General features: G+C 35.2%; 1 protein-coding gene across 1 annotated transcript; it reads left to right on the top strand.

Annotated features, from left to right (window-relative positions):
- The first annotated feature begins 5,749 nt into the window (after positions 1-5,749).
- Positions 5,750-10,502, top strand: LOC115961985 (putative disease resistance protein At4g11170). The gene is made up of 6 exons (XM_031080865.1): positions 5,750-5,848; positions 8,397-8,719; positions 9,112-9,353; positions 9,590-9,671; positions 10,023-10,308; positions 10,410-10,502. Exons 1-6 carry the CDS (start codon positions 5,750-5,752, stop codon positions 10,500-10,502), a joined length of 1,125 nt encoding a protein of 374 aa, XP_030936725.1.
- The last annotated feature ends 255 nt before the right edge of the window (positions 10,503-10,757 follow it).

Raw genomic sequence — 10,757 nt, 5'->3', positions numbered from 1 at the left:
ACATGTATACCCTTGCACTAACACACACACATACTTGTACCCAAATACACTTACACAATAGAAATGCCTAACATATGACTACAAGATGGAAAATGAACATATGATGAAAAACTTAGTGGTAGCACCAATTGGAAAAGAGATGAGATATTCTGCCAAATTCATCCAGGGCTGCATATTGCAAAGTAATAACTTTTCTTGGTACTAATTGATTGCATGTATTTTAAACGTTTCTATTTGCACATCATGGCAATTGATTTTGTATTATAATTGCATATGCTGTATATTATTGTTATATATAAGTATTATTATATCCTTTTTGAGTTTTGCCCATATTATTGGCTACTTGCACTACAAACAACTTGAGTTTTTTCAACATATTTTTATCCACGGTCACTAAAAAATGTTAATAAAAGCTTTAATTTTCTACTTTAATATGTGGTGGTTTCAGCTCCTTTGATTAGGCACGGATCAGTTCTCTCTCTCTCTGCAATTACTTTGCTTTTCTTATTTGGTTGCTAAGAAAACCTTTCTATTTTTTCTCGGCAACCAAACAGAGTTATGGCTTTCCTTGCCATCAAATTGATTTCACTTTGCTTCAGATTCAATAAATTTACTCTTTTTTATCTAGTTCTCAAAACTTAGGGTTTCCTTCTGTATTTCACTCTCCCTTCAAATTCGTTAACTATTAAAGTGTTTAACAAATGTTCATACTCTGTTTGTTTATGTGTTTATATTTGGTGTATTGTTTACAATTGAGATTGTAGAGGCATAGAATTGAATAGGTCAAAGGCATATTTGAAGTCATTGCATTGATTGGCAAATTTTGGTATAATGCTTTGGTATCAAATTTTCAATTCCTTGTTGAAGCATCTCTCTAACTTAAAAAATAAATAAATAAATAAATAAAAGCAAATTAAGATTTACAATCAATTATGTCTTTGTCTCCTGAAAACTTTGGGGCCGTTTGATAGAGGAGTTTAACAACATGTTTTTAGTTTTTAAACAACATTACACGCATTTTTACACACTTTTTCACCCACATGTATTTCTAAAAAATACAAACAACGTTTCTAAAATAACGTTATCAAACGGTCCCGCATTGCAACAAATAAAAACACTTTTTGTTTATAGAGTTTTGGCACTGGTGCTATCCCTTTTTTTTTTTTTTTTTTTTGGTGAATTAGCTAATATAGCTTCATGATTCTTTGTGCATAAAGAATTTATGAATTATAAGAATTATTGTGCTAGTGTCATAAGGGCTATTTGGTTGAATTTCATGATGGTGTTGTTGTTGGTGGGTGTTGGTGGGTCCGTGTTCTGCCCTAGCCCTGATGTGAACATTGAGGCTGATAGCTTCATTTCTAGGCTCCATGATGGTTGGAGGCCTGAGAAATTGAATTCCATGAGAGAGAAGCAAAAGATGGGCTAGCATGGCCCATTAAGTGGTACAGTAAATAACTAAATGAAGTGGCTGCAACTCTATCCTAAACAAGTTCTCCATTCTAACTGTGGTATACCTCATTCCATCCTTCATGACTTCTGCTTAAAAGTTTACTAGTTTCTAGGTTTGTGATTGATTTGTTTGCAAAAACAAGATATTGGGTTTGATTAGCAGCAAATTCAGTATGATGTTGTAGTTCAATTGGAAGATTCGTGTCTTTGTGTTAGACTCTATAGAATTGGGTTGGAATAATGTCAAAATTCGACACTACTTTTATCTTGAGTAGGGAATTTATGTCAGGGTATATGTCCTTGTAGTGGAATAGCTAAAGTCTTAAGTGTTTCAAGTGTTTTTGTATTGTTTTGTTTCATATCATCAAAAATTCCTAAATTATCCACAATTCCACACTCACACACACACACATACACAAAATAAATAGCAAGACCAAATTCTTTTTGGGTGTGTGTGGATGCAAGAATGCAACAATCTTTTAGTCTCTCAGCCTTGAGGAGTAAGAAGAAGGACCCAGACCAGACACTTAACACTATAATTTTTTTAATATGTTTGATGGTTGCATTTGTCATTGTCTTCACACATAAGCACCTTCATCCCATTTTCTTCTTTTCGTTTGAGGGTGGGGATTGGCGAAGGGTTGGTGGTGGATGTCAAATAAGTAAGTAAAGCTTAAAAATAAAAATAAATAAATAAAAAGAGAAGAGAAGAAGTGGAAGAAGAAAAGGATTTTTTGGCCAAATTGCGTAATTTTAGGAAATACTTAGAAAAAAAAGCACCAGGTCAAACTTATTTAATTATTTAGCATTTTTTCTTTTATGGAACTTGAGTTTGGTAAACTTGGTTTCACGTTGAACTCGAGTTTGAAAAACTTGGGTTTCACTTTACTAAACTCAAATTCCAAAAAACTGCTACATAACTAAGTTTGGTTAGGTGTTATTTAGCAAATTTTTCCTAAAATTATGCTATTTAGAAAATTTTTAAAAGAAAAGACTTCTAATTCCAAGTTTAGTATATTATTTTGTAAAAACAATTGAGTCCCAAACTAATCTGGGGTAAATTAAGACAATCAATTAACAATTTTAATCAATTATTCAATATAATCACTAGAATTATCAAGACAAAATATCAATCACACACAAACACAAGAATTTACATGAAAAAACCACTTCTCCTTAAAGGTAAAAAACCACAAGAAATACTCCAAATAAGATTCACAATGGTGAAATCAATTATAAAATTCCAAATTTATCAACTTTATGTATGTCTCATAGCTAAAGAAAAATTTCGCTGTTTTTTTTTTTTTTTTTTCCTCTCACACACCATTTTTGTTCTTGACTGCCCTTACCAAAAAATCTTATTCTTCTTCACTACTATACACATTGCAAGTTCTCTTTCTTTTTTGCTTTACCTTGCAACATTAGTCAAAGTCTCACAAATTCTCATTGATTTGTGCGCTTTACAAAATTTTTGTCAACACCCAAATTTTGTTGTCTCTCCCCTTGTATTGCCTCCCAAGCAAAGATCTCATTTCAAGGAATAGCCTTGTCTTCCACACCAAGTCAACCCAAAAATAATCAATTTAATTTTTCCTTCTTCAACTGGAAATCCAATTAACTTTCCAGCTCACAATTGGATGTTGAGACAATGTCACAACAAAAATGGAACTATAAACTATTAAATTCAAAACAATCACTCAATTAGAGTAAGAATATAGCTTTTGTGGGCCACATCAAACCTTTTTGTGCGTGTGAGTGCTAATTAATGTTGCATCTTGAGTCCCCACGTTTCACATTCCTCAATGTATTTAATAGGTTCTTAAGTTGCTCGTTGTTGGGGAGACTCCAATTGATCAGTAAGATAACATAATATATTAGGACATCATTTAATCTAAAAGTTTAAGCTAATGAATTTACACCCAATTATGTTATATTAATCACTCACTCTTGTCATTATTATTCAATGTGAAACTTCACTACTTAACCTACTACGGTACTCAGATGTGGATATTTTAAAACTTGTTTGAACCATTAACGTGAGAAAGGAGAAATGAGAAAAACAATTTGACAATGAAGAGAGAGAGAGAGAGAGAGAAATGGAAGAGTAATTAAGAAAAAACTAATACTGATGTAGATTAATTAAATATTTTTTTCCAAATGTCTCCACAATGGCTCAGTTTAGTGTGTTATAACAACATTTTGAACTTAATTGGCACTTAATGGATGCATAGAGCGTGGACAGAAATGTTTGAATAGAAACACTAGATTATGTATTCCTATATATTCCTACTAGTGTCATGGACATTGGATACCACTATGATACAATATCAACAAGTAACAAGGCAAATATTTTAAATATAGCACCTAGACATGGAAGGGCCTAGGATACAACAACATATTGTCCTAAAATTAAGGGTACAATTATTGGAAATATATAGGAAAACTACTTCAATGAATATAATTAAATTCTTCTTAATATAATTTGATAGGCCAAAAACGTATTGACTCCTTGTGATGAATTAATTGATTAATTAGCCAAATTTATTAATTAATCAATTTAACATGCAAACGCGTGGTAGCACAAACAAATCACCAATAAACTAAAGTATATAGCAGAAAATAAATTGACACGGTGATTTGTTTACGAATGGGGAAAGCCTACATGACAAAAACCCCACTGGGTAATTTTAAGGTCACCACTCTCGAAATTCCACTATTATCACAACAAGCGGTTACAATTAAAGGAATCCCAGTACCTTATACCAACCTACAGTTGAACCCTTACCCCAATACCCAATTGGACTTGTTTTGTAGTGACAATTTATCCTTTTGATGCATGGCTCCCAAGTACGTGACTAACCAATTGCGCGGATCCCAATACACTACTTCAATCACTAACTAGAAAAGGTTGTTGGTTGCAAAATTCTTCAGTTCATCACAACGATGAAGATTAAGAAGATGCTTGGTCATAAAACCCTACGGTGCACATACATAGCAACTTCTTCACAAGAACGATGAATTAGGGCAAAACTGTGTCTCTGGTCACAATTTGCTTGAACAGACTTTGTTCAATGCTTGTGTAACTTGTGAACTTTTTGACAACCCTTAAAATAATCATTTTATATGTCTAGAGTTAGGAGAAAAGAAGGTCCAAAGATACATTCATGGATCCTAAGAAAACAGAATAGAAAATCTGTTTTTTTCTTAAACCTCGACAGATGGGAGCTGTCGAGAAGGTGTCAAGCACACGGGCTGAATAGCTTCTTAAACATCGACACATGCTAGCTGTCGAGATTTAATGAATTTGTACTTCTCAGCTTGTTTCTTGGATAAATTTGATGACTTTAACACTTGATCTTGAAACATAGTTTCTTGAAGTATTAAAAACACCTAGATCTACCCAATTACAAGTAAAGTGCGTTTTGTCAAAGGATTAGCCAATTACATAAAATAGTGACATATGTTTCTAACAAGTGAATCACATATGTCCTAACAATCTCCCCCTTTGGCAATCCGTGACAAAACCACAACAAACAAATGAACATATAAGAGAAGTCATAAATCACTCTACTCATACTCACTTGTTGAATACAATAAAATCTATCCTAACACAAACTCTTGAAAAACTTTGCAAGAAGAGAGTTTATGGCAAGTAGACTTTAACAACCTGTATTTCTGAAACACTTGAAACAAAACTCATCAAGGCATCTTTGTGTGAAACAGAAATAATAGATTGCATACAAGTAATAAGAAGCATATGCATAAAGAGAGAAAAGAAACAACACATGTAAGGGGTAAGTGAAAGAAAAACATACATCCACATATAGAGAAGAATAAGTACAATGCATGTCAATAAATGGTCATAAGACCTAAAGTACAAGAACAATGTATCCATAAAAGAAAGAAAAGAAAAGATACATAAAATCCTCACTACATCTCTCAAGATATCAACACTCCCCCTAACAAATATGTCCTATACTAACAATGTCTTGTACTAACTCTACTACTCCCCATTTTTGGCATGAGTGACAAAGGGTAAGAATGTCAAGTAGACATTTCATCGGTAGAGCTAACATCTCCATCATCATCATCGGAAGCATCATTGTCATCACCATCATCATCATCATCCTCAGCCTCAGAATCAGAAGCCATTGGAGGAGGTGGTGGAGGAGAAGCCTCAGGAGCAAAACTACCCATAGTCGCCTACCGTCTAGCAATGTAGCCAACATGGACGTTCGCCTGATACAATTCTGTAGAGAGTGTATCTAGGCGAGCATCCATGCGCTGAAACTACGCCATGATGTCTCCTAGTGACACATCGCTCGTGGAAGAGGAGGAAGCGGATGTGGATCGTGCAGATCGAGATGGAACCGGATGGGTGGGAGCTGCTGAATCCGTCCGTCACGATCTAAATTGCGCCTCGCTATGTTTTATGGTAGCGGCGTCTATGGCACAAATATGAGTGAAGTGGTTGGACACAAGAAAAGGGACAGAAAAATGGCATAATATCCTCGTGATAGCGGAAGGAAAGATGAGCTTATCATGGGACGTTGAATTTAGATGAACATCTATAATGGAAAGAATAAAATGAGAAGGGAAATCAATAGTAAGATGCTCAAGAAGGGACAACAAAAATCAAGCACGAGGCTCTTTAATGGAGTTATAATGAGAGAGAGGATAGAGTACAAAGGTCATCACCATGTTTAAAAACCATGGGCCTTTTGCAAAGCCCGAACAGTAAGTGAACTGGTGCTCACCCCACTCGGAAGGACGCTCACAAAAAGCGGATTTGAGCTCATCCTTGGATATAGTCCGCAGACCTTCACAACCAGGGTAGTCAGGAAACTCCACCTTAGGAACTCGAAGCACATCTACAACAAGCTGCGATGTGACAAGAATGTGCGTACCTAGGACGCAAGTGAAGAAAAGAGATATTGAACGATCAATCCCGTGCATGTTGGAGTAAAACTCCTGGATAAGCACGAGAGGACGGGTGACTGGGTTGTCACATAGTGACTCCCATCCCTAACTGTGAATGACATCGGGAAGGTCGGTGTCGGTGAAGTTTGCTAGAATGACTTGGCATTCCAAATGAATGCCGCGTCTAGAAAAGTTCTCCGAGAATGCCTTGTGGGCATCATCATCACGGAACCAAAGAGAGATAGGAGTAGAATCAGAAGATGAAGAAGTTCTAGAACAAAGAGGGTTCCGAGATGGAGTAGACTTACGTTTTGGTGCCATAGACACTACTAATGTAAACAGAAAGAGAGGGAGAGACAGAGAGACAATCAGAAAAGTCCCAAAACATTTCAAATATAACAAGTATATTGAAAAATAGAGTACGTATTGTTAGGACATATGTGTTTCACTTATTAAGAACATATGTCATGATTTTATGTAATTGGCTTATCCTTTGACAAAACGCACTTTACTTATAATTGGGTAGATTTAGGATGTTTTAAATACTTCAAGAAACCTTGTTTCAAGATCAAGTATTGAAACTTTCAAGTCTGTTCAAGAAAACAAGTTCAGAGTGCAAAATCATTAAAGCTCGACAGCTGGTCGACAGCTGCATCTATCGAGCTTAAGGAAGCTGTTCTTCATTCGGTGTGCTCGACACCTGCTCGACAGTTGATCGACTCCTACTATCTGTCGAGGTTTAAGATTTTCAGAATTTCAATATGATTTTCTTGGGATCCGTGAATATGTCTTTGGGCCTTCTTTTCTCCTAAAACTAGACATATAAAAGGATTAGTTTAAGGGCCGTTAAAGTGTTCACAAGTTACACAAGTTTTGAGCAAACTCTGTTCAAGAAAATTGTGACCGGAGACGAAGTTCTTACCCTAGTTCATCTCTTTCTCTTGAAGAAGTTGCTGTGTATGTGCACCGTAGGGTTTTGTGACCAAGCATCTTCTTGATCTTCATTGTTTGGATAAATTGAAAAACTTTGCAATCAACAACCTTCTTAGTTGGGACAAAAAGACATTCACTCTTTCAATAAAGAGTATAAAGAGTCGTTCATTTAGCCAATAAAAAAATAAATAAAGAAAGAAAAGAGTCGTACACGAACCCCACCAATACCGTGCATCTTCTCACTCTCACAAACCCACCACATGCAATGCACAGAAATTCCATATGTCTGTCCCTTATTAAAAACCAAATAATATAGTTTAACAATTTACACTTTTAAATTTACGTACTTGTTGGGCTAGGAAGATACCTGGAAGATGAGGAGGGCCACTTGCACATAGAAAATGAATTGTTAACTCATGATTCATGAATGCCGGAACATTAATATGTCACTGTTGGGAGACCACAATTTGACTCTCTACAACCACTCTAAAAACAGGCCCGCATAGTGTGATATCAAATGTCATAAAAGATTTGAGTGTGCCTTCCTCATCACCAATTGATTTTGAGGTGGAATGACACAGCACACGGTCCGATAAATGGTATAAGAGCCAAGGTCATAGGTTCGAGTCACAAGATTATCATTGTGGGGGAGGGATTGTTAGGGGGACCACAATTTGACTCCCTACCACCACTCTAAAAACAGGCCCTCATGGTGTGATGTTGAATGCCATAAAAGATTTGAGTGTGCCTTCCTCATCACTAATTGGTTTTGAGGTGGAATGGTACAACTCATGGGCCGATAGTCACACTTAGCTACAGTCCACTCTACTACCCAGCGTTATTTCAACAGGCTTTCTTTAGTCACACCTACAATTTTCTGTTTCTGTAAACTAAATGCTCACTGTTCAAGCTCATCCATTTCTCTCATGGCTTTTACTTCATCATTACCATCTTCTTCTTCTACCCCTAGGTGGGCACATGATGTGTTTCACAGTTTCTAAGGTGAGAACACTTATTTTACATATGATCTATATGTTGGTTTGAAACAAAAGGGCATATCCATTGTTAGGGTTGATGAAAAACTCAAGTAGGGAGCAATCAATACTTTAGAACTCTTGAAAGCAATAGAAGAATCAAGAGTTGCTATCGTTATTCTCTCAAAAGACTATGCCTCTTCAAGGTGGTGCTTGATTGAACTAGCAAAGATTGTTGAGTGTATGGAGATGATGGGGTTGATAGTTCTGCCAGTTTTCTACTATATAGCTCCAAATGACGTATGTCATCAAAGGGGGACTTTTGCAAATGCCTTTGCTAAACATGAAGAGCACCTTCAAGATAACATAGGGAATGTGCAAACGTGGAAAGCTGCTTTGACAAAAATTGGTGATCTCGCTAGATGGGATTTAAAGGAAAAGTAAGAATTTCTTTTAGAATAATTCTATCCATCATTAATTTCTTTGTTCCATCCATATTACAAAATTAGGAAATTATAAGCTCAAATTGGACTTTGGTCGAAGAACCACATGGTAGTCACTTACTAAATCACCCAACATGGACAAACATAGACACAAAATTGGTTAATCCACACTCTACAAATGACTTGTCGAATCTATAATGTCTGCCTCCTTTTAATAGTTTTAGTTTCCTTGAGAATTGTTCTAATAAGCAAGTTAGAATGTCCAAGATGTCTTATTTTACACTTTTGAAAGATTCCTTTTACTAGTGAACATAGCTAAGATTGTACCTATGTTGAATGTTTTGTCTCTAAATGTGACTTTACTCTATCTCAACAAAATTATTGTTCAGCTCTCTTGTTTACAGGCATGACTCAATAGTTATCCATGAAATCCTCATAAAGATATTTAGTGAGTTGAATCGTGAATTCCTGAGTGTTTGCGAGGAACTTGTTGGAATAGACCCCCATGTGAAGGAAGTTTTGGATTTATATTTAGGTGAAGGAATAGGTGATGTTCGCTTTGTTGGGATTTGCGGGATGGGTGGAATGGGCAAAACGACTCTTGCAAAAGAAATTTATAAAAGAATTTCTAGTAATTTTGAAGCTAGTAGCTTTATTGTAAATGTTAAAGAAAAAAACTAAAAATCAAGGTTTGGTTTTTTTACAAAAGTAGCTTCTATCTACGATCCTCGTGGAAAGCGAAATAGATGTTAAAGAAAAAAACTAAAAATCAAGGTTTGGTTTTTTTACAAAAGTAGCTTCTATCTACGATCCTCGTGGAAAGCGAAATAGATATATGGAATTTTTATGAGGGAATCAATGTTATAGGGACTATACTACATAATAAAAAGGTTTTGATTGTCCTCAATGATGTGGATGGAAATGAACAACTAAAAGCATTAGCTGTGAGGCATGATTGGTTTGGTCTAGGGAGTAAAATCATTGTAACTAGTAGAGATAGCCATTTGTTGAGAAGATGCGGTGTGAGATATATATACAATTAAGGGGTTGAATAAAGATGATGCCTTGCAGCTTTTTAGTTGGAGAGCTTTTAAGAAACCTCGTCCTAAAGAAAACTATATGGATTTGTCTAAGAAATTTATTCGTTATGCCAAAGGCCTTCCTTTAGCTCTTAAAATTTTAGGTTCTTCTTTGTTTGATAAGAAGATTAATGAATGGGAAAATGTCTTACAAAAACTAAAAGTAGAACCTAATGAAAACATTTTGGATATACTTCAAATAAGTTATAATGGGCTAACAGATACGTAGCAAAAATTGTTTTTGATATTGCATGTTTTTTCAAAGGAGAGAGCAATGATTGCGTTAGAGATATACTAAAAGGTTTTGGTTACTATCCGAACTACAATATTGGTGTTCTTATGGAAAAATCTCTCATAACTATTGATGAAGATAGAAATCTTTGGATGCATGATTTGCGACAAAAAATGGGTCAAGAAATTGTTCTTCGTGAATCCCCTAAAGAGCCTGGTGGGCATAGTAGGTTGTGGCTCTATGAGGATGTTCATCATGTACTGAAAAATAATACTGTAAGTTGACTAGTCTAAACTTGAACATAGAAATACATATATTCTTATAGTTTTTCTAAGAAATTGCCAATTATTCTAATTTTATTATTTTTTGTTATTAGGGAATAGAGGTAGTTGAAGGCATAGCCCTAATAATACTTGTTCATAAAGAGGAACAATTGAATGCTGAAGCATTTTCAAAGATGAAAAATTGAGATTTCTTAAAATTGGGAAAGCATTCTCAAACGTGCAACCTCCAAAAGACCTCATTAGATGTAATGTGCAACTTCCGCATGGTCTCAACTATCTTTCTAATGAGTTACACATTACAAATTGGCATGGATATCCTTTAAATTACATCACAACTAGTTTTCAACCAAACAAACTTGTTGAATTAAGAATGGTCTGTAGTGGCATTAAACAATTATGGAAAGGGATTTTGGTAAGTTTTTCACTTATGCAAATGTGTA

The sequence above is a fragment of the Quercus lobata genome, chromosome 9 (assembly GCF_001633185.2).
Source record: "Quercus lobata isolate SW786 chromosome 9, ValleyOak3.0 Primary Assembly, whole genome shotgun sequence".
Taxonomy (NCBI): domain Eukaryota; kingdom Viridiplantae; phylum Streptophyta; class Magnoliopsida; order Fagales; family Fagaceae; genus Quercus; species Quercus lobata.
Note: the sequence above shows the minus strand (reverse complement) of the source record. Positions and strands in the feature narration are given on the sequence as shown.

What these genes read in the sequence shown, in the direction of transcription:
- LOC115961985 (XM_031080865.1), top strand. Translation starts at nt 5,750, where the DNA reads ATGATGTCTCCTAGTGACACATCGCTCGTGGAAGAGGAGGAAGCGGAT. An exon ending in AATTTATAAAAGAATTTCTA is followed by an intron (nt 9,354 to 9,589) that starts GTAATTTTGAAG and finishes TCAATGTTATAG; the next exon opens with GGACTATACTACATAATAAA. An exon ending in CTAAAAGCATTAGCTGTGAG is followed by an intron (nt 9,672 to 10,022) that starts GCATGATTGGTT and finishes ATGGGCTAACAG; the next exon opens with ATACGTAGCAAAAATTGTTT.